This window comes from Acanthopagrus latus, chromosome 9 (genome assembly GCF_904848185.1).
Source record: "Acanthopagrus latus isolate v.2019 chromosome 9, fAcaLat1.1, whole genome shotgun sequence".
Lineage (NCBI taxonomy): Eukaryota > Metazoa > Chordata > Actinopteri > Spariformes > Sparidae > Acanthopagrus > Acanthopagrus latus.
This window is the reverse complement of record NC_051047.1, coordinates 18,840,956-18,865,499: the sequence shown is the minus strand read 5'-3', so window position 1 is coordinate 18,865,499 and position 24,544 is coordinate 18,840,956. Positions and strand designations below refer to the sequence as shown.

Genomic DNA, 24,544 nt, shown 5'->3' with positions numbered 1-24,544 from the left:
GGCCACTCACTTTTCGGTATTTATTAGTTTGTACTATCCCAAATGTTCTGGTAAAAAGTATTTTTTTCAACCTGAATCTGTATGTACACAACAGTCATAGAAAATGGTTCACTGTCATGAAAGCTGCCTTTTTGGTGACCACATGGTGACTTGAGGTAACTACTGTTTACAGCTGAACAAGGGGATGTAGTATTAAAACAAATCCTTCCCTCTTCTCTTTTGTCACCAGGCCCCCATGTTCTCCTGGCCACGGCTGAGGGATGCAGACCCCGTGCTTCGCTGCGAGATGGCCTCAACTGGAGAAGTAAGTCCCTCAGAAATACACAACTCCATTTTTGTGCAATTTTTTGTCATAACTTGAAGTAAGTCACTTGTGTCTATTTGTGTGTTTTATTGCAGGTAGCGTGTTTTGGACCAAACATTTATTCAGCCTTCCTGAAGGCTATGCTCTCCACAGGCTTCAAGTTACCGCAGAAGGGCATCCTGATTGGGATTCAGGTAAGACTATAGCCATCTGGAAGTCCACTTGCCTCCTGTTTGTGTTTCCTTTTGGTGCCTCCTGCCCGCAAGACAACAAATGCGAGGTGTCTTCTGAACAGATGGCCCAAATCTTTTAGGCTATCCGCTTCTTACGACGCCAGTCTGGCACTTTTCAGTTTGTTTCACACCAAATCACACCTTGATTCATGCCATACCTAACAACTCTTGTGAGACAAAGACAACAGTTCTAAAGTGAGCCACAGATATTAACATGTTATCAGGCAATGCCCCTCATGCAACACCTGAATGGAAAAAAAAGAAATACACAAAGAGGAGCATCTCCCAAAAAATGACAAAATAAGTTTAGTACAAAAACAAGCTCTGTCAAAAGACGGTTAGTCACCATCCCTTGATAAACTTCCTGCAAAAAAAAACCAACCCAAAACACTTCCCCTCTCCTTTCTAAGCTGCAGAAAAGTACAAAATGTGAGCCTGAGCACTTCACTGTTTAATGATTTCACATTACATGAGTTTTGGTAATTAAGTCATGCTGCCACCCTGGGTTGCCAAACTGCCGGTTTGACTAATGCAGCTCTAACAAAGCACTCACAACACTAGCTGTATAATTGGTGCTCTTGGGGAACGCGTCCACTTCAAGGCAAGTACCTGAGGTCACATGTGCACCGTAATGTGGCTGACAAGCAGAAATCCTTTAGGCTGACAGGACCAGAACACGCAGCAACACCGATATGATTTATCTCCACTTTGTTTAAGAAAGATCGTGCTTGGAAGACTGAAACAGACTTTATACCATTTACTTTATTTTGTAGTACGCGGACTCCCTTGTAGTAGACTGTTGCCATGGTACAGTGCTTCTCCTGCAAATTTAGCTAATGGCTACGTACGCTATATTTGAACAAGCACAGAGACACTTTTGTTCTGTGTTTCTCTTTTCTCTTGGTGCAGTTGTCCTGTATTGGAAATGTCTGTCTGTCAGGGGTCTATAATTGTTACCCTCTGTTCCAGTTGACCATTCCAGTTGGCAAAATACCTCTACCAATTCATTGGTTGTCCAGCCATAGCCAAGCAACCATTTTCTAGGCTTTTCTAGGGAGCCTTCAACATTTCCAAACAGGCTTTTCCAATTTTTACCCCTACCCCTCATTTTTGATTGCCTCTTTGCCCCTCAGGACAAAGTTACAAGGAGTAATGGTTGAAATCTCCCCCTATGGAATGGGACAACCCTTCAAGGCCAACACATGTCATCAGCCGAAGGCATTTATGTAAACAGATGTGACAGATCATTTCCACTTTGCTGTCTTCAATGGTGGTGATTTCTCTTGTGTTGCTGCAGACATCCTGGTGTTATCACAATGCCCAAATCAGATTTAGATAGAAAAACATTAAAGTTTGCAATATGTTCACAACTTCACGCTATCAATCAAGTCATCAAATGATATGATGAAATGATAAAGAACGGTGCTTCATTATATGACTTCGGTAGAGCTCCACAGCATGTAAACTTGCTTAATGCTATCTGCCCAGTACCATAAAGGAAACCAACACAGGTAGCAGCTTGGAGCACTTAGCTGTTTAAGAGTCAGACATTTGCCACAGGACATTGTGGAGAACAAAACAGACATAAAACTAGCTTAGATTTAATAAGTAGCCCAAAATACGACTCCAAATGAATGTTAATGTTGTAAAAATAAGCTGCCATTTGCTAAATAAGTAAAATTATCAAGTAAGTAAGTCAGTTTTTTGCTCACAGAACATCACACTCTTCACTAAAAGCAAAAATGCCAAGTATGGCTCATGGTGTATGTATATTGTACATGGAGCCACAATCTCAGTTGTTGCTGTCTAAACTAGTGTCTTCCAACTCTTGTCAAAGTCTCTCTCTCTGTCACACTCACCCGAATTCTCACTGTTCGCCTCTGTCTTTTAATTAGAGGCACCTTTTTCCGTTCCAATACCCAGGCTCTGTGTCAAAATTGAAAACCAAATTCGAAAACTGTGTGGATATATAAGACTTATTAAGGTAGGCTGCAAGAGATATCAAACCACATCACAGCGATTCTTGGTGAGACAGCAGTAATTTTAGCAAGCGTATTGTTTACAAAGCTGAAGGGCACCCAGTTTGAGCATAATCAGTTGCAAATTAGCTGCGAAAAACTCACAAAGCAGCTTTCAGCACTTTTCGGTGTGTTTGCTTGAATCCATAAAATGGGTCGGGTCATTTAAATGTCTAACAACATAAATTGATTTCCTATTCGTTCTTTGCATCCTGTCTTGTTTGTGAGACAAATATAATATTTGAAATTATTACCTTAAAAACTGTCACAAAGCCAAAATCAACTCTTGGATTTACGTTCCAGCAATATAAAACAGACCGTATTAGTTAGTCTGTACAAGCTATAGGTTAGCTACGGTATCTTTAGACATAACATAGATTTCTTCAAATTTTTGCACATGGTTTTATGTTCATATAGGGCTGATTTAAAGCCTTCATCTTTCTTTTTGTTGACATGATAATAAAGCCATAAAAATGCCCCTCAAATGCATATAAAATAATATCCAGTAATTGAAATACTCATCATAAAAGGAAAACAGAAAATAAAAAAGGAAATTTTGGAAACTCATTTGAAAAGCAGAATCACTGCAGTCTTGGCACACTCCAACTGTAATGTTGGAGTGGCTTCAGGGTCAATCTCTAAAGCCCTCGAGTGGCCCAGTAAAAAACCTGCACTCGAATTAACCTTGCTGAAAATCTGAGACAGCCTGGGAGATTTTAATCAGTTCTCCAAGTCAACTTAGTGTAGGCAGAAATGGAGAAATTTGTGCAAAGCTGGTAGAGGCATTCCCAGGAAGATATGGAACTGTTAATTCCAGGTCAAAAACATTTTGTAAAAAGTCCAACACTAGGGATGTGATGATACAACACATTTCAAAGCTAGGAAACTAAAGAACAAGTTGTTGTTATCAGTGATGATCAGCCACACCGAGCTCAGATAGAACATAAAGTTGGAGTTAGATTATGATGACAGCCTTAACATAAACCTCCAATACCAGAGCTTGATTTGACAAACATTCTTTTAAAACTATAGTCTACACCAAAACCAGCTTTCTGCAGCAAATGCTGTCATTCAGCTTTATTTGACATGCAGTGATGAAGCGACACTTAGAGAGTCAGTGAAGGAACGCAGGGGGAGGCAAACAGTGCAGATCTACACTGGACAACTAGAACTCGATCTCGTCATCTTCCTTCACCCTTCTTCCCTTTTATTTACTTCACTGTTAGTGTCATTGAAACTTTTACCAGAGCTCCGGGAGGTAGGTTGACCCAGAAAATGGAATTCAGTCATTTACTCAACCTTGTGCATATAGAATGTTGGTTGAAGTTTCATTGTCCACAAAAAAAATTCTGGAGCTTCACAGCAAAACTGCGTTTCAGCATTCTCTATCTACCATAGTCTTGCATCTACTGCTGATGCATGGGATGACTGAATATTTTCATTTTTGGGTGAACTTATCCTTTAAATGTGAGCAGATTTAGAATAAATATAAATGGTGCAACTGCCAAGTTGTTGTTGATTTCTTGTGTTCAGTGGGACAACAGAGGGTCCAGATTTAGAAAAGCTGCTCCATCAGACTCAGTCCACATCACTCATGCTTCATTTGGGAACCTATTAATACGATTTTCAACACGTACTTCTATCTGTCTTTGCTCCACACTGGCTACCATTGTATTTTGTGTCATAAAATCATATCCATTATGCTACAACATTATCCAACAAAAAGTGAGGGGGGTCTGATTGTGTCCTGGAGCTGATGTTTAAGCACCTCTAATCACATGCCAAGAACACTGTTCAAATTGTTAGAGGTGTTTTTGAGTCGAGTTGGAGGTGTTGGTGGTGTTCTCTTTTGTTCCAACTAACCAATCGCATTTTAAAATGTGACTTGGGAAAGAGACATGGTAGAAGCCTTTCTAACACGTGGTTAATAGAAAAGGGCAAACTTCAGCCCTTTCCCTGAACCTAAGTAGATATCCAGGTTGAGACAGACAACTGAAGAAAAACACAAACCTTTGTATCCTAAGAGAAGGCAAAGATGGTCCTTGATCATATTGACTGTGGCATTACAGACATTAAGTATTTTTTACTTTGTCTATAAACTAAGTTTTAGTCTGTAATGGTTACCTAACACACACGTACAGCAGTCATGAATCTATATTTCTAATTACCATCATGCTACAATGCGTCATGATTGCACCGTATGACTAATGATTTAAAAAGAGGAAATTTAAAGCAAACCTTTCATGATGAACTCTACAAAATGCATCTTGGCTCAGTATTTATAAGGCTGCATTTTGTTTCTTTGTCTTTCTGCTCCCCTCACGTCATCCCAGCTTTCGTTCCGACCCAATTTCCTGGCTACAGCCCACCAGCTGAAAGAGGAGGGATTCAAGGTGAGTAAGCACTGAAAGCTTGCATGTTGCAAAGGCTACAAACCAGACTTGTCACTGAAAATAAGACAGATTTTCCTCTACGGTTGATGAAGCTGCCTGTTCTTGTTCTTCCACCCTTATTAGAGAAAGATGTTCCTTCATTTTGTTTATGACATTCTGAATATGTTGTGATGTTGCCTCACTTCTGTTTTCTAGCTCTATGCTACTGAAGCCACGTCTGCCTGGCTGTGTGCCAATGATGTGCCTGCTTCTCCTGTCGCCTGGCCCTCTCAGAAGGGAGGGGAAACCAGTTTGCCCGGCATTCAGAGGTTCGGGAAATATTTATTTCGACATTAAATGGATGTTTTTGTTTGACACATTCACAAACATGGAAAAGCAGCTAACATAAAACTCTGAGGTGAAGACTTTCTTTGGGTTTCCTGAGGCAAGGCTTAAGTTATACATAAATTGCAAATCATTAGATTCAGAATTAGGATATCTTATCTAATATCTAATCAGATACTGCCTTAAGATCTAAGGGCATAGCCCCTTCATTATCTCTGTAATATGCTGATAAGATCAAAGACGATGTAGCAGACTTAGAAGTCCAGAGCCATTGCATTAGCCAGAAATAGGACTTGAACAAGGAGGATGAAGAAAGTCTTATGTCAGATCAATGCCAAGTCAAATTTAGGGATATCATAAAAGCAGCTGAAGCATCTTGGGTTTTTAGCTGGGCCCACAAATTAAAACAAAAATATAAGGAATACTTCCTCAGCATTCAAAAACTAGGACGACATTAGTTATCATCTTAGTCGACCGCACTTCAAGTGAAGCTGACTGCATTTCTGCCAGTTTTTGTTGAGAGGAAAGAATAGTTTTACAACAGAGACCTTCAGCTGTGAGAGGTACAACACCTCTCGAAACGTTCTTGCGTGAAACTTAAGCTAATTGTAGCAGGCAGTGTGTGACTGCAATTCTGAGGTAATGATTCCACAAACAAGTCATGATCATGTTACAATGGAGCCATCTGGAGCATATGTCTGGAAATCATCTGGTGAAGACGGGGACTTAAAAGGAATGTAATAGGCGTACACCTGAGCAACACACACACACTCATACATAAACACATATACACAAAGGCTGGCTGGCATCAGCTGTGCGAGGTGGCATAGAGGCCAATTCTTTATAGAGACGAACATGACCTTTGTTGTCACTGTTGTCTGTCCTCCACATTTTGTATTAGAATTCAGCTCTAATTCGAGGCTGTCTGTCAAAGGCCTTCGGATGAAAAAAGGTGACAGAGAAGCCAGGGCTATACTGTGTGTGTGTGTGTGTGTGTGTGTGTGTGTGTGTGTGTGTGTGTGTGTGTGTGTGTAAAACAAAATATATTCAAATATGGCAGCAGTCATGGGCTGCTAGAGGATTAAAGCCCCTTTTTTGTGAGGTGTTCAAATTTGTTTTCCAAGTTAGTGTGGCAAAAACTAAACTTTCATGCCATTTAAAGCTCTGTCTGTTCTAAAATTGTGTCTATTTTAACGAAGGCCATGTTTGTGCTTTTAGCTGTTGACTCTCATTGGGATCAAGATTAGAGGCAACTTCATCCAGTGACAGGAGTTTGTTTAATTCAATTATATTAGTTTTTAAATTACATTGATTTGTAATGCTTTTATCATTTGTTTTATGTATACTTTATCTGTATACTTCATTGATGTTGTTGTTGTTTGTTTGTTGTTTTCTTTTCATTCCTGTATTGCCTGATATTCCCAAGTGTTCTTGGGTGACCTGAAAGGTGCTTATAAATAAAATGTATTATTATTATTATTATTATTATTATTATTATTATTATTATTATTATTATTATTAATATTATTATTATCACAAATATCAAACAGAGTTCTTAAAAGGGTCACTATGTAGAACACTGTTTGAAGCTAGAGAGGTAGCAGCGTCCACCACCTGTAAACAATGTAAAACGATATGAAATTGTGTCCCTTAAGATCAGTTTTTCTTCTGATTAGAATTTCTTCCCCAAAACTACATAGTGCACCTTTACATTGTTAATATTTAATGCTCTGATTGAATAACTCTGATTTTATTTGTTTTCACAGACTGATCACCGAGGGTCATATCGACCTGGTGGTGAACTTGCCCAATAACAACACTCGCCACATAAAGGACAACTTCGCTATTCGCAGAATGGCTATCGACCATGGCGTTCCCCTCATCACCAATTACCAGGTCAGTAAACATCGCACAGGTGATGTTTTCGGTTAGTATTTACATACGTAGTGTCTCTGCTTCAGCTCAATGTTTTTGTTTCTGTGCATTATCAGGTGGTCAAGATGTTTGCAGAAGCTATTCGCTACGCGGGTGAGCTCGACACCACAAGCCTCTTCCACTACCGGCAGAAAGATGACGAGCAAAGACGGGCCAGCCAGCCGAGCTAAAGTTTCTTTACCGGCCCTTTGTAAAACAGACTTATTTCAGTGGCAGGAGATGCAGTCTGACAGGAGTTACCTCTACCAAATCACATAAATGAATTATAGACCATTAACAAACAACTTTGGGGCTGCCAGGTTGAACACCTGATTAATGACAACACATAGTTGTAATGGTTGAGTTAGTACAGTAATTAAAGTCTGGAAACGTAAATATGAATACGTTACTAAAAACTGTAATTCAGACCGGACGCTCTGCAGATATTTCATGGAAGGTCAGAGGTCAAACAGTCTTTCCAGAAACCTCCTTAACAACTAACACAGAAAAAAATGTCATGCAATAGTATCAATCAGAAATGTTTAACAACCTGGTAAACCAACAGTTATCCATATTAATGGCTTATAAAATGAGCTGTAAAGCATTAAAGACCTTCAGTTATAACTTGTACCTCTCTTATGAAGGCTGACCAGTTAGGGTATTTACACAGCTGGTGTTAACAATGTTTTTATCTGTTGATTATGATCAGTGTTTTATTTTATTTTTTTAAGGTCCTCTGTGAATATGATGAAAGTTTTTAACTCTCTCTTTCTCAGCACTCTCATAATACCAAACGTTGGGCCAAATGCCTTTTTTAAAAAAAAAAAAAAAAATGAATTGTTTTCAAATCAAATATTTCTGTTTTAAATTTAAAATGTCAAAACTCTACATCATAGTGAAAGTGTACTATATGCCTGGCTCTAGATGACAAATGTTGATAAGGTTGCTGTAATGAGGGAAAGACTTTTTTTTTATGAGAAGACGAGTCGTAGCCTGAAGCCCTGGAGCTTTAAAGTTTGAGGTTGATGACAGCTGATCTGTTTATTTATATTTAGATTTGTGTGTGTGTGTGTGTGTGTGTGTGTGTGTGTGTGTGTGTGTGTGTGTGTGTGTGCTGGATGTCTCAAACTGAGTGTGTTTGAACCTGCTCTGCATTTTAAAATGGTGCATTTAATTCTGTATAGCAATAATCCCCAACTCTTACAGTCTGCTGCACATGTTTATGTTTTTGTAAGAATTTATTGACACACAATGAAGTTTTCTCTTGGTCACATGGTGTCTGCTCGCTCTCTCTCTCTCTCTCTCGCTCGCTCTCTGTGTGTGTGTGTGTGTGTGTGTGTGTATACACATGTATACACCTCATTACGTCTTCCTGGGACACAAGATAGTGTACTGTAAGGTACAAAATCAAACAGTTTGGTACCAGAGGTTATCAGAAAATCTACCACATTGACTCTGAAACAGGAAATTGTGTTTACCGTAGTGTAGTTGTATATATTGGCAACAGTACACTTTCAGAAATACCAACAAAAGAACAGAAATATGGAGCCAAGTAAGCTTAACTGCGGTATGTACCTTTTCACTTAAATTGGGGTGTCAAAGCGTTACATGTACACCTAAGAAAGTGAAGAATGTCTGTGGTACTGTCTGCTTCTGTCAAATCAGAAGCAATGCCATTCTTATCAGGAGAAATTTATGGTTGCCCTGAGAGCTCGACAGCTTGAGCAGCAACTTAAGACCGAAGCGAATTAATTCAACAAAATGTAACTTCCTGGAGTAGGATGAATGAAGACGTTCAATCTCAAATACTGACGCTTTGGATGAGACTCACCGATCACTTGTCTTTCTCCAGGAAATTGCTGCCTTCAGAAAACACCACCAATTTGGCAACAATTGTGCATCAAGCCAGGAACATTTCTTAACAAAGTGTACTGCATTACTCATTTTAAATGTACTGGTTGTTACGCCCAGGGAAGAAGGAGATCATTTTGGATTTCTTTTAAAATAAAATACTAACGATTCGAGGAAGTTGTATAAGATTGACTGTAAGACTTCAGCTCTCGATAATAACTTTTATAAACTGGCAGGTAAGACACATATGAACTTCGATTGCATTTCCATGGAGTAATAATCACACATTTTCATCCTTGGGCTGCGGAACTCTACTGCACTCGGTAATCGACTTGCAGCGCTTCCCCACAACAGGAAGCTGCTGCAGGTAAGTGGTGAGCTGTGTTCACTGAGCATTATTTGTGGCTTTTTGATGGCAGTTTGTTGGTGGAGTTATATACTTCAGTGTACTCTTATTGTGCTGTAATTTCTGAGGTTGCTAAAACTACATGAACTAGCAGTCTGCAAACTTGATCTCTTGGGGGGGGGGGTCTTACTTAGAGTCACGGTGTGTTAGACCATGGATTAAACTTACATCAGAATATCCCTTTAAGTTGCAGGGGGCTCAACTCTCTGCTACTGCTAAGACCTTTTAAAGCTCCATTAAACTCTGTTAAAGTGGCATTTAAACCTTTTCGGATCTTTAATACATCATATGTATGATGGTGCCATTGGTGCTTATCATGGTACACAGCTAATGCCAGGAACACAGTACAAAATGAGCCCACCACCCTTCCTATTTTACTAGGCCGGAATGTAGGCCGATGCTATTATGAGTAATTTTGTTATATAGCATACTGTAACTTCAGGTTCCGTTTACAGACTCTCTAAAGACTGCCAGTATTGATCAATCCGCCAGCTATCTGACCTGAGTTTACCAGCCTCACTCCTCCGCTTAAGCATTTTTCTTCGATTAAGCAACACTTTCCTATAGCAATGCGAGATCCAGAAAAAGCACATCGTTCAGGCTGCGGAGTAAAGTCTGTGAGATTAAAAAGGTAGAAGGGGCAGTTCCTATCTATGCGGCAAATGTGGTTCCTACTGTTATTGTACCGTGATCATTACTGCCACTCAGTGGTTGTGATGTAACATCCAGCACAGGAGCCCTGAGGATAGTTTCATAATTCAGAAACGTATCGAAACCACTGTGTCGGTGCTTGTTCGCTTCTGACCTGCAAAAAGTCATGTAACAGCCAACTGCTGCATTCTGTCTGAACACATGAGCGGTGTGAACCTGCTGCCTTTTTTAAATGTTTTTTTTTTTTGGTCTTTGAAGGCACCGGCATGGGTTAACGTAATAAACCTCCACGTGGTTGACGTTTATTGTGTGAGGGTGGACTGCATGTGCCAAAGCAAGCTTTTCCTTGGATCATTCACTTCCTAACAGAACACAAACACAAAACTAACACAAAACATGCGGGGTGAGTTTTGGTCGCCTCCACACAAGCTACAGCGTCACCCTAAAGGTCAACGTGCTGTGAGGAGTCATTCTTCATATGCTTACATTCATAAATACAGCTGAGGGATGTTTTCCTTCTTAGTAAATAAGTAAAACGGCCACGACTGATATAAACCGATGCGAAAAACATGGAGAAAATGTGCACTATGAAAAAAAAAAAAAGTGTAATCAATGTAATGTTAGCTAGGAAGCTGTTGAATGCTAACATCAGCTAACAAGCCATGAAATACGTTGTTTTATCTTGAAATATGGCCAAATGTGCTTCAAGATAAAATTACAGTTGGTTCGAGAACCTACTTTTATACAACTTGCTACCTGGAAAACAGCAGTCTCACATTTCCCAGCATTCAAGTTTACCACCCTGACTGCTGACGGGGAAGCATAAACATGTATAGTTTCAAGTAAATCACTTTTGTGCTTTTTTTTTTGTGCAACTTCTTGGGTACAACCGTGAAAAGAGGATGACAGGAAATTGGTGCAAGTGTGAAATCTAAATATATTCCAGATTCCTTGTTGTGCTCCTCTTGAGCAAGAACACAAAAGGAAAAAAAAAATTTTTCAACTGGTTCTGAGGGACACAAAATATCAAATTCTGTCTCAAATCCTGTTCAGTTGAGCTAATTCTACCTCAGCAGCCCAAGGCCATCAGAGTCACGATTCACTGCAGGCACAGTAACCAAGCAACAGGGCTGCTTGTGGTGTTCGCTGCTGACAGTAACTCCAGGGTAGACCCCTCTGTCTTGAGCAGTACGTCTGCAAATCCCACTTTGATTAAAGTGTGCCGTTGTTAAATTTAACCTTACTTTGTTATTATGAAAAACCGATGCTGTTTCGGGTGTGCTGACCTCGAATCCACCAGGAGTACACCCAAGGGCTCGGATCCTTTGCGAGCTTTCCTTCAGTAAGAAAAATTAGACTTTACAGAGGCTGGCTGAAAAAAAGGAAGAGGATCTGGGGTGGGGGGAATAGAAACTGGAATTCCTGTAAGATTTGAAATTACACAGATCTATAGTGTGCCACATACAGCGCAGTCATCTCTGTAAACTGCAGTCGGGCGAGAATAATGGGGGCTACTGGGTTTGTGATTCCAGGAAGTCACAGCAGGTTAAAGCAGGGGGGGTCAAGTCTCCGTCCAACAAGGACAGAAAATATCATGAATACTGAGTGAATACTCATGAAATACACATTCTTATGCAAAACAGTCAAGAGAAAGTGGTATTTTATTTAATGCAGAAGCTCACCATCATCACACCAGATCCTCAGTAAATTAAAGAGACTTTGAAAAAGCTACATGCCCAACAAGTAGTTCACTCCTTTTTGTTTTCAGTTATATAGTTAATAAACTGGTGTCAGTCGTGTACTGGTGTACGCTGGAATATTGGTTTTCTTTTTTTAAAATTTAAATTAAATGTTAACTAATACTCCTCTTTCAAGCGAAACTTTTGCTGAAATCCTAGGCAGCCAAGGCTTTTTAACAACTTGCGTTAGCAGATGTTTCCTCCGCTCGCCGCCGTCCTGTCAACCCAGAAGTGTCGATCTCTGAATGTGACGTAACATGGACGAGAGTTAACGTGGACCGCTCCTAAAGCTTAGTTCCATATAAATGCACAGATAATTCATTGTTTTGACATTAGTGAAAACCATACTGACCTTGAAGTTGAAAAAAGAGCCTCATATAAAAAAAAACAATACTAAAACTGTCTATGCGCCACGCACACTCAACATACTCAATCAATCAACTTTTATTTCCAGACTCGTAGTCCAATAAATACACAAACCAATAAAAACAACAGCACATACACAAACAACAAATACTGATATCAAGATCACTAATATTTGCGTTTGGCAGTGGTGACTACGACTTTAATGTGGACGTGGATTACGGCTGTTGGAAACAACGGTGTGGATCGATCTGTCTCAGCTGTGTCTGCTTGTGATGGAGTGAGCTTTCTCTCTGTACTCATTCTGATTTATCTACAGTACACATATCGTGCACAAGGACTGGTTTCCATTTTATTCTTTTTTTAATTTTTAAATGTTGACTGGAACAAATGTGTAATCATCGGTGGTATTGTTGGTGTCATTACACACTCAGACAGATGGGGAAAGAGGGATCCAGTTCCCTTGAAGAGCCTCGGTAATTACATTCAGCAGCCAATGTTGATACGTAGAACTGAGTGCTTGTAAAGCAGTAATGGAGAGAGCAGTTAATCACGTGCGTACACAGCAGGCAAAATCTGAGAATCTTTCCCCACAAATAAAAAAAAAAAAAAAAAAAAGGAAGCTATGCCCGTTTTAAATCAAACAGAATAATTGACACTGTCAGACTTTGTTCTTGCCTTTTTTTTCCCTTCTTTTTTCATACGGAGAATGAGGCCGTGTAGTCTGAGCCAACCAGTGTCCAGATAGTTTAAATAATGCACTGTTTCACTACATTCTCCTCCGGCTGGCATGAAGAGAGAGAGAGACCCGCTGTTTTTTCCATCGGAGGAAAAAAAATAAAAAAATAAACCTGGCTAATTGACATGCGTTTTCCATGCTGGGCTAAATGAATTATTTATGGAGGGCGAGGAGCAAGCGGGGCTCAGAAGACGGCGCATCCTTGTGGGTTGAGTCCCATAGTTGTCGGAGGCCGATTGCCATGTGTGCGAACGTGCACGACGGGACGTTAAAGGCCCGATCATATTATTTAACCATATAACATGTGTTCTGCTGATTAATAAAACACAAGTTTCAGCCTACAAAGTCTGTGTATCGGACTAGCGCAGTAATAAGGTCACATCTTTACTTACCTTGGCGCGTCCGGACTCCCGCCACCATGCACACAAACAATCGCGCACTCAAATTAACACATGCCTTCTTCGTCTGCCCTGTTTCAGTGTGTGGTAAATGGCATTCTGACAGCAAGACGCCACCCCATTAGCCGTCGGAGTATCTCATTCCAATAGTCACTGCGCAGCTTAATTGTTTCTCAGTCCATCAAACACTTTGGGTTGCCATCTGTAAAGACGCGATTGCCATAATGTATTTCCACGCTGCTACAACACAGTCACCTGTTGTTTTACAGCCTCTGTTCACCTCATGAGTTTCGGAGTCGTTTAAACCGAGTTATCCCGCCCTCAGTGATGGATAGACTTCAGCAGGCTTCACACGTATGTGATCCTGCAATGTGAACGGCAGAATGTTTCAGCAAAACCCTGGATATGCTTCAGTTTTCAGTGTTAAGTTGTAACAACTTTGTGCTTGTGGTCTGTTGAGGGTTAGGCACACAAACCACTTGATTAGCAAAAGATCATGTTTCTCATTACTGGTTCTGTTGCCACGAATTCAAGGTCCTATTGTAAATACGAAGTTTTCGTCACAACATGTCGTCAAAAAATATCTGTTTTTTCTCGCCGCCATCACAGCTGGAAAAATTCGAGAAGTCTCGTTAAAATTATCCAGTGGTTTGGCACGTACGTATGCTGAAACCCCTTCACAGCTGTTTCTACTGTCTGTCGTGCCATCATCCTCCTCCTCCTTCTACTGACATGAAAGTCAGCTCAAAGACACGTGTTCTGTGAACTTGATATGTTCACATTGAAATGTCATGATATGTATGAAACAAATCTCTCCTATCTGTTTGCAGAAATATACAACGCCAACATTGTATTCTTTCGACCGTGCCTGGAGGGGAAAAAAGGATTGCCTCCGTTTCAATTCAAGATAGTCAGTCGGCTCATTAATATACTGCTGATGATGACATGCTCGAGTTAATGGAATGATGATTAAAATGATTTTTAAAATTATCTTGTTGTCATTCACTCATTCATCATTGTTGGGAATTGGGTGCATGGCTGCCTCACTTAATTTGATGGGACAAAGGAACTGCACATGTGCATAATGCGGTGGTTTTGGACATGTGTCTTTATTGTAGCTGCTGTTTCACATGCAGTCAGGAACAGTAAGAGAGGCTGCTTACACCATTCACACATATCCCGTGGTACATTTACTCAGACCATTAGTTTCAAGCAAACTCCTGCACACTGTGTAGCTTGCAAAAATGCATCCATTTGCTAGATCTTTATCAGGCAAAAATAAAATGTATATGAGATTTTGGCCTGATGAAGGTCTAGTATCGGAACATTGCTAATGTTGCTATGTATTTTTGCGAGTTAGACAATGTGCGGGAGTTGACTTGCAGCTACTCATCCCTCTCCTATTCACCTGGCTCATTAAATACATGTGCAGAGTAATTTTTTTCGTTTTACATTCACTCAAGTTAAAATCCCTCATAATTCCCCTTCACAATACTTACATATTTCCATTTTCTTCTACTGTACTTTCACGCGACTACACTACGTAGAAGAATGTTTTTCACTCCACCTTATCTAAGGGTTGTGGTCGAGTTCTAATTGTTATGATTGAATTGCGCAAGACTTAGCGAGATGAACCTTGGACACTTACGTCACTGCATTGCTGTTAACACATTTTTGCATTATTTAACATAGACCAATAAATGAAATGTGTAATGATCTGAAAACTGTCAGGGACCATTTTGCTGTAGAATTAATATTGTTTTGATACAAAGTAAACGTCTCTATAAAATCGGATCAAATGTGGCAGTATATTTACATAACTGTATTGCTATGTTTAGCTCGGATCTGAACCCGTCTGTCAGTGCAGCAGATATTGATGGTCTTTGACATAGCATCTTGACTCCAGCTGAAGTCCAGTGTTTGAGTTGCAAATGGACCTTTTAAGTCCATTTAAATGTTCCCATCAAATTTTTTTCTCCTCTGTTTTACCTGCTTCTAATGTTTTTCATTTTATTTTTGTAATACTCATTTCATAGGGCCAGTGTGTTGATGGTTTCTGCTCACTATCTGTGTCTTAAATCGTAATTATCAGAAGCCGGCTTTTCTACATCTGTGTGTGTCTTAACAATGAAGAATCAGAGCTACGTGTACTAATTGCTCTACCCCTGAATCACACCAAATCCCCGCGTAAGCTCGCCTGATGAGCCCACTTAAATTACACCTTCTGATTTACTTCCTTGTTAACGTACAATTAGGAAACACTTTGCGAGAGAAACGCCAGTGATGGCAAATTCCCTTTTGTTATGTTTTTTTTTACCTCTGCAGGTTTCAGGGGAGGGTTTTAGAGAACGGAGATTTTTAAGAGTTGATCAGCATAACAAAACTTTCACTGGGCTCAATCACACCCCCTTGTTTATCGAGAGGGGGCGGCAATTAAATGACGAAAATGGCGGATCCGAGTTAGTATTCTGGTGATGAAGGGGATGTTTCCCCATACAGTCGGCGGGTGAAGGCTGTAACTCAGGCTTTGGGTAGAATACCAAAGACAAGGTGTGCTCCCCCAACAAATGCTCATGCAACTGTGTCTTAGAGAAAACCTGTGTAGCCTCTAAAACATGCACCAGGGAAGCCTCTACTCACAGTATCATAGGAATGTTTTAATACCTCTAACCGTTCTTCATTCCCCAGCATGGGTTCACTACTACATTTAGCAAATAAGAGTAAATCATGAGCAATTCAGAAGTGGGAGATAAGGTACTATAAATCCAGAATGATTGTGGTACATCAGTACAACTGCTTATCTAAACAAATGTTTTGTTACCACTGTTATTTGTCTTTTTCTGTAATCCTGTGAAAATTACCAGAAATATCTGTGTACGCAATGATAACATGCAGCTAATGATATAAGTAATAAACACATGACAGGGTGTCCCGAAAGAGACGCATCATAGACGAGGGCAAAGTCAGAAGATTCACACATTTCCTCAGAGGAAAACAAAGGCAGAAAAACAATCCAGACCTGCCGCCAGTTAGCCATATTCTTCATGAATAGAAGTGTTTTTCTCACAAGGGACAGCTGCCATATTTAGCTCGAGACAGGTCCGTCTAAAATGAAGAGGAGCAATAAGTGGATGAACTTGAGAAGGGCCTGCTAGCAAATTCAAGTCAGACAGCGATCTTTACAAGCCTGCCGCTGAAAAGTACCACTCAAAGAAAAACAGTGTCTTATAAAGTCAACATGTTCAGGACTTATTCAGTTAATTTACATAGCGAGTAGCATCATTACCTCCATTATTCTTCATGAAGGGGAAGCCGGCGAGGGGTTTTCCCTAGCTGCTGCATGAACAAGACTTACTGGTTTCTTGATGTGTCCGCGTGGAGATGCATCAAGTATTTGGGGTGTGAAGTTTAAATAGAACATGTGAAGTTATTCATATCTGCACAAAAACCCAGAGAATCCAGAAATGTAATTGCCTGAGTCTTTCAAGATAAGATCAAAATATGATGACATCCACAGTCATACTCTATAAAATCGTAAATTTTATATGTGGAGATATCAAACTCCTGTTACAGTCTGGACTTTAAAGTCATATTTGGACTGCATACAATAAAATGTATCTTTAACTATACTGAGTCCATATTTGACTTGACTTGGCACATCAGCAAAACGTAAGAATAGAAGAATGGTCTCCGTTCTCCAGAGAATCTCTGGAAGTTACACGATTCTATTTTTATCCAGGTTCACAGCTGTCATCGTTCGGCTCACTCATTCTACTGACTGAGGCTAAACACGATTTGTTTTATTGCCCGCCTGCACACAGCTGAAACAGCTGCAAATGAGATTAACAGTGCAGTTCATCCTGTCTGTTACTCGTTACGTGAGTTAAAAAGGTGACACACGTTAACTCACACATGCTTCACCAGTGGTGAAACAAAAGTATGGAAGAACCTTTTCCAGCATAAAGTTACAGATTATTCTTATAATTTATTTACTAACCCCAGACTCCATCTACAAGGACTTTGTTTCTCTTTATGGTGACTTACATTTCTTTTTTATGCGTGGTATTTGGATGCCTCTGCTCGCCATATAAGTTAATGGAAAGGATTGGCGTATCCTGCTTACAAAATTGGACTTTGGCATATGCACTTTTGTACTTTTATCCACTTCATTTATTTGCCAGTTTCAATGTGGTTTGGATTATACACATAATCCAAACCACATAAATATGGCATTTATACCACCAATGCTTTAAATGTATTGAAGATTTGTGTTTTGCTTTTTATACTGAAAGTAGTCGACACATGCGCTTGTGAAATCCGGTTGTTATCGTGTAGTGCTTTAATGTTTTGAAATATCATTGTCGGGGTTGTAACTGGTTTTTATACTGTAGTGTAGTGAGATGTTGTCTCTGTCTCCTGCCGAGGGACTGCAGATGTAAATTCACTTATAGTCAACTCTGGTACAGCTAAGAAGCAGTGCACCGTTCCTGTCAAATACATAAGAGATATAAATGAATGTTTTCTAATAATAAAAGATTCAGGCCCATGTTTTTAGGAAAGAAAAACAAGCCCCATTGAAATGGCTTTGAAAGACGAGCATGACTGAGATCAGTGTTGAAAGTTGTTTACAGCATCAAACAAATCGGATATATATATTTTTTAATGTAAATTCTTTAGAATTCTGCACCTGGGGGCAACTCTAACATCCTCCTTTGTGTTTGCGGCAAGGTTAGAAAGAGGATCCTTGATGACTGTGAGTAAAGTCAATCTCTGAACAGAGACTGACACAATAAAAGCACATTCTACAAAGTACAATCTCTTAAGCCACATTTCCACAGGATCCACAGGGCTTTATTAGTCTCAAAGCAACTCATCTTCTGCCACTTTGCCTTCAGTGACACAGACACGCGACCCCGGCAGAGAAAAGGCCTCAAAAACAGAATCAAAAAAGAGCCTGTCATGGAAATGACAGTTTTTTGTTGGATTATTAGGCTCATCAAAAAGCTCTACCACCGCGCTGAGTCTCTGGGTTTTATCCTCGCTGCCGTTCTCCGGCCCTGGGGTGCAGATCTGCACAGATGAATGCTGAGTGGGTTCCTTAAAGTGTGGGACTTAAAGACAGGCTACATGAATAGGGCTGGCGTGCTCGCAGCTAATTAGAGACATGCAGGAACAATGGCTCAGTGCTGCTCGTATCACCAAACAGTACCCGCCGAGTCAGGCCTCGTAGACATATGGAAGAAAACTTCCAACTTATTAGGGAGATGTGGAAGTCTGAATCACTTTGCATAATTAACAATAACAACAACATTGTGAAATCATTTGAAGCCATTCAGCAGATGGCATATTGGAGGATGAAGCCCGAGCCCAGTGTGACGTGACTCTGAAATTGATTGATTCAGTCGGTTTTCATATTCAGAGGACGGCGAGGGGACGGTTGCGTAAGAGGGAGGCTTTAAGAGCTCATTCTAAACGCCGCACATGTTTTGTACGAGGGGCGCGAGATGAACTCATTTAAAGACGAGCAAGGAGTGTAGGTCTCTCCAGTGTGCTCACAACAACACAACATTAATCATTTAACATTGGCTCTGTTGCATAAGTGGGTTTCTTTAAGCTCATTAGATATGAATCTAGGCCAAGTAAATATTTCACCATAGGCTACTGTTAAGTCTGATCCCTAGCCTCTCCTCTGTTTTTTGAGCCACATTGAAATTATGCCTCTACCTCTGCTGGTGAGGCTCAAAAAAAAAAAGGGTGAAAAAAAGCCCATAACCTCGAGATGCATTGCCAATTTTGACCCAGATCGCGTTAAGTACCTTTGTGGTATATTTTTGTTGATTTTTTTGACATAGCCTGATTTAACTTCCTATCGTGGATGCACGGCAGATCCATGAAACGCTCTGTGATACCAACCCTCCCTTTCCTGTCCAGTTCCTATAAAAGCTCACAGGCTAAACAGTGTGTGTGTGTGTGTGTGTGTGTGTGTGTGAGCGATAGAGAGAGTCTTGTTCTCTGGTGCGATGTCAGGGCAGCATGTAATGGCCGTTTCTCTCCCTGGCAAAGGGGGGAAACCAAAACATTTATCATGTTTGGCAAAGTGGGGCGAGCGGGAGAGCACGTCAGGTATGACAGTTCAGTACTGTAGCGGCAGCAGTGCCCAGCGGGATAATGGCTGCTGGAGGAGAGCGTGCTCATTGATTACCCCTTGTTACAAAACAGCTGATTCCCGTCTTTAATACTCCGTAGAGATTGCACGCCTCGCTCGCCACCTCCGTTTCCTCTCTTTTCAGACCACATGTGAGCTATTTGTTGGCGAACACCGAGATAATACGATACTGTGTGACAAACATCACAACTACCTCAACAACCAAGTCAAGGACAATAAATGCCTCAAGATAAAATTAAACAGATATTTGCTTGCATGGGTCACATGTTTATCGCAGGAAGCGGCTAGCCACAGCAGCTAGCATTAGTATCAAATTTGGCATCCAAAAGGGATTTCACCAGGCCTCATTCACAAAATGTAAATGAGTTTAGGACTAAATCTAATCCTGATTTATGATCTTATGTTGTGTGTGGGGCTGAGAAAATATTGTCGGCAGGATCTGAACATCTCTCTCAGGATCTCTTTTTTCATTCTTTCCACAAGCACCTGTCACTTACGTGGAAATGCCTTCCAGGTTCCAAATTGTATGCCATTATCTCTGCTTGAGAGATAGCATACCCGCGCTATTGGCAGTAGATTTCACCAAATTAGAAAAACGTGCAGCTGCGCCCATACTGTCACGTGTCTTCCACCGAGTCTATCGCCAAGATAGGTAAGGAGATGTCAGGCCATTTTGGTCATTCGGGTTCAAAGTTAAGTAATGTGTGATACATAAAACAATTAAATTATATATTTACAAATTAAAGGATGCAATAGAAGAAAAAATAAATAAAATAAATGCATTCAGATGTGAATTGTTATGCTGACAGAGCAATTCAGGGCAGAAAATAGCGAAACCAGTCAAGCAGTCAGTCTAATAAAATAGAGTGGCTGACTGTGTCAGAAGCCACAAAATCCAATAAAACCAACAGTGAGCAGTTCCCTTCATCAATGGTAAATACTATCTGGAAAAGTGCTGTTAAGTGCAGATAGATCTAAATTGGAAAGGTCTCAACATCAAAGTACTGACGGTAACATTTGGACGTTAAATGGTAACATTTTCAAGGAGAAGGATGAACATTAAGGTTTATTGGTCAGTGTGATCCCTGCATGTTTAAAACAGAACCACTGCTACCTTTTGGCCCTTTTAGACATTTTTTCTCTGTATGAAGTTAGTGAGATGTGGTCCAGACGTATCATCACTGCGTCACTGTAGCCCAGAGGGAAAATAAATCGTTCATGCTGATGGAGCAGTTTTATCCTCCTGACCTGGAACCTCCTCACATGTCCGAGTGGACTCTTCAGAGGGGTGAGGGGTCAATGACGTAATTGTCGACCTTCAGTATAAGTGCTTGACATCCTAGACTATTGAGATCTAAAACAGGCTTTTTGCCACTGCATTTTTCCATGTTCATTTTTTTCCTTCACAAGGTCACTTGGTATTTCACAGACTGATTTTGTTTCGTGATGTTTCCACTTCTCTCTGGTGTCTGGCTGGCTCTGCCTCTCAATCCCCGCCTCACTAAACCATGCTCTGCCCATGCGAACGCTCGTTTGAGAGCATCACAGCTGACACTGAGCTGACAGAAAGCGGGATGCATGTCTATTTAGGAATTGCTTATGGCCGCAGTTAAACACAATATGCATACAGTGCTTTACACATTCAAATGTTCTCATAATGCCAATGTTTAAAGCTGTGCAGTGCACTGACTATGGAAGTATTAAAACACTGAATCGGGCATGGTTATACCTGAATTAACCTCACAGCTGCAGCGGTTTCCTCATATAGATAAAGCAGGTGCTGTGTGAAAAAATATCCTTTAGAATAAATGTGAATGAAGCGGATTGAATTGAAAATCTGTGAACAGAATCCATGCGGGTGGTCTGAATGGTTTAATCCACTGGGCGGGCCCTCCATCCCCAAATCAGAACGCGAAGAAGCATTCGAGACGTAAAGACGCCTAAAAACCTTAAAGTGAAACTCTCGCCAAAATGCAACTTAGGCTTTTTTGTGAATGTATGAGTCAAACCTTTGTATGAACGCATAATTATGATGTGCTACGGGCACTTTAGCTATAGCATCAAAATCACTAAGAAGGCTCGACACAGCATGAAACTTCACTCGTAGTATCACCAGGGTCTCTACACATGAACACAAGCATTGTTTGTGTACACAGAGTTTATTAAAAAGAAGGTTTTTTGACGACTCACGTTAGCAGATGTTTCCTCCGCTCGCCGCCGTCCTGCCAGTGAGAAGTGTTGATTTCAGAATGCGACATAACCTGGAGGACAGTTAAGGTGGACCGCTCCTAAAGCTTAGTTCCTTATAAATGCATGGATAATTCTTTGTTTTGTCATTAGCAAAAAACAATAATGACCTTGAAGTTGAAAAAGGAGCTTCAAGACCTTCTTTTTAGTAAACTCTGTGTACACAAACAATGTTCTCAATGCTCTTGTTCATGTGTAGAGACCCTGGTGATGCTATGAGCAAAGTTTCATATTGTGTTGAGCCTTCTTAGTGATTTTGATGCTATCGCTAAAGTGCCCCTAGCACTTATAATTAGGCTTTTACACAAAGGTTTTACTTATATACATTCACAAAAAAAAGCCTAAGTTGCATTTTGGCGAGAGTTTCACTTTAAACCCAAACGTTGAAGAATAATGACAACACTACTGACACACCACGCCAAAATGGCGTCCCGGAACAGATCTCCCTGCCCTATTGGATTGATCAGATTAAATGAAGCAAATAATCTCATCACTCATTATTCGCAGCTGTGTGTAAAAGTACATCAGTTAATCACAAGAAATGAGGAAATTAGTCATTAATTAAAAAAAAAATAGAGAAGTCGAACCCTCAATGCTTTGAACTCGGTTTTTGCTATTTTCAGGTCTGTAGGTGAGAATGTGATGCAAGAAAGAAAAGGTGATTTTACACCTATGCACAAAAATCCTTGAATTTTTGAAAATTTGAAATATCTCTGCTACCGTCCAGCTTGCCACATGCCGAGGAGACATTTTGTCACGGTCAGCCAGGTTTGTCTTTTTTTGCCAACTTTGGGCCTGTTGCACCTGGAACACTGAGGAAATTTAGACCTCCGACTTTACTAGAATGCAGCAGTAGTCTCCGTGTCCTCTGAATCACATTCCAGTTGCACCGACGCGCACACGTGCAAGAAAATGTCAAAATAACTCTCCCACTTACCGACATTACACTAGCCTCCTTCACCGCCTATGCCCCCCCTGCTCACATCTGCTTCCCCCTGCCGTCCTCCCTCGCAGAGACGCTCCGCTTGCCGTTAATGAGTGTGGACGTGTCATCAGAGCGCAGAGAGCCACCTCGGCTCGCTTGCCGCCGCTATTTTCCCCCCGCAGTTAACGCTCTGCGTCGACTCTCAGCGCCTTCATAACTGCCACCATCGCAAAGGTCAACTGGAGAATTAGTCACACGATGAGAATATATACTGTAGGAAACGCAGGGGCTCGGTTGATTCAGAAGAACTCTAATGAAAAATAAATCAAAGCAGCTGTCGCGTTCAGATCAGATTTAACTGCGTGCTTACAGTTTGGGTTGTATCCTCCTCCGGGCCCTGAGCTTCTAACGGGGAAAAAAAAAATCTGAGAGTTGCAGCCTCAGTCACCTGCTCTGTTTCCCTGCAGAGGCCTTCAGGATCACTGCTGATTGAACTCAGCTGCGCTCTTAGCTTTGCAGGTGCAGGTAATTGCAGGGGTTGTCTCCATTCCCCTGAATATTCAGCGCGGCGAGACCTGTCGGCGGTGACGGCTCAAATTAGCAAATGAAAACGGCATTAAATAATTATGACTAGCGTTCGGCACGAGCCCGGTGTAGTGCTCTTCACGGCAGCAACTGATGTAGGGAGGTTCGCGTGCTTAAAGTAACAACTCGCTGGGAGGGGACTGTGATCTTGATAGCACAATAACACACAGTATCGATTACGTGCCCTGTGGCCAATTAGGCGACACTCCTTCGCCTCACTGCAACACGAGCAGAGTGTTGTAAAGGTTTGTTCATTCGCTGGAACAAAACAAAAAACAGTTCTTGCTAATAAGAGCCTTAATTTGGACAAGCCTGGTGAGAGCTCCTGCTTCATTGTTGTATAGAGTCCTGAGCTCCAGACCAGAAAGATAGTGAGCAATAACGTTTCTGCCTCTGAAAAATGTTGATCTTATGTTTCAAGTTTAGTTAATTCCAGAGAAGATCGGCCAGCTTCCTCGAGTGAACACCATCGTAAACACAGCTGAACTTTGTAGTGGAGAATGTCCTCTCGGAAACCTAGTTAAAAGCTGAGAAGAAGCGTGGCTTCGGGGTCATCCGAAGAGATGCCTTGTAGTTTTTGGTTCTCGAGGTCTGAGTCTGAGAGGGCTGCAGGCTTCTCCTCGATTTCTTTCAACTAACCTTGATGTAGTGGCGTCTTTGCTGCGCAAGAGGAATTCAGGCAATCTGAATCCCTGCGTCTTGTAAAATCTCAGATATTTTGATTCCTCTGCGACTCAGAAGTTTTTTTTTCACAGAAAACAGGTCCTGGACTGAGGAAGCTAACATGAAGAGCATTTTCCTGGTGAGTGCTTCAAAGATGGAGCTGTGCTGTCTTGTGGTTTGGGTATCCTGTGTATCGACACAGCATCAAAATACTTTGTTACTCATTATTGTGAGTTCTTGTTTTCATTCCCAGATGCTTAAAGGAAGTATTCAGGCGCATGAACGGGATGGTGGTTCAATATTGTCCCCTGCCTTCATGATTCAAGTTGTATTTTAGTAAAGTAACTACTGTGATGAGTCATGAGTCAGTTCACTTTAGAGTTCTTTTATGTCATGCCCATAGTGCAATGAATTGTGGGTAATTGAATAAGTGAAGTTCCTTGAAGTCTGCACCTCAAGCAAACGCACCTGGACATTTAGATGCAGCCACAGCAACGTGTAAGGAGCATTCTGAATTTAATCTAGAAATAACCTCTAACAATGTCAGATTTGTTTCTGCTAACTCACATTCTCGCTCTATTCCTGGAGAAATGTGGTATTCAGCACCATCAGACTGTATTGTATG

General features: G+C 40.9%; 1 protein-coding gene and 2 long non-coding RNA genes across 4 annotated transcripts in view; all 3 read left to right on the top strand.

The window, feature by feature from the left end:
- Positions 1–9,208, top strand: part of cps1 (carbamoyl-phosphate synthase 1, mitochondrial) — a 52,936-nt gene extending 43,728 nt beyond the window's left edge. For both annotated transcript variants that reach the window (XM_037109807.1, XM_037109808.1), the window contains 6 exons: positions 230–304; positions 400–498; positions 4,889–4,948; positions 5,144–5,256; positions 7,039–7,168; positions 7,264–9,208. In XM_037109807.1, the coding sequence (XP_036965702.1) occupies positions 230–304; positions 400–498; positions 4,889–4,948; positions 5,144–5,256; positions 7,039–7,168; positions 7,264–7,377 (591 nt within the window). In that variant the 3' untranslated portion in view covers positions 7,378–9,208. The remainder of the gene's footprint in view (positions 1–229; positions 305–399; positions 499–4,888; positions 4,949–5,143; positions 5,257–7,038; positions 7,169–7,263) is intronic.
- A 2,716-nt stretch (positions 9,209–11,924) lies between these two features.
- LOC119025846 lies at positions 11,925–14,323 on the top strand. The gene is made up of 2 exons (XR_005076934.1): positions 11,925–13,990; positions 14,164–14,323. It is a non-coding gene; the product is annotated as an uncharacterized LOC119025846 (long non-coding RNA).
- Positions 14,324–23,256: 8,933 nt separating this feature from the next.
- LOC119025845 lies at positions 23,257–24,272 on the top strand. Its single transcript, XR_005076933.1, has 3 exons — positions 23,257–23,351; positions 24,012–24,058; positions 24,173–24,272. It is a non-coding gene; the product is annotated as an uncharacterized LOC119025845 (long non-coding RNA).
- Positions 24,273–24,544: the final 272 nt, after the last annotated feature.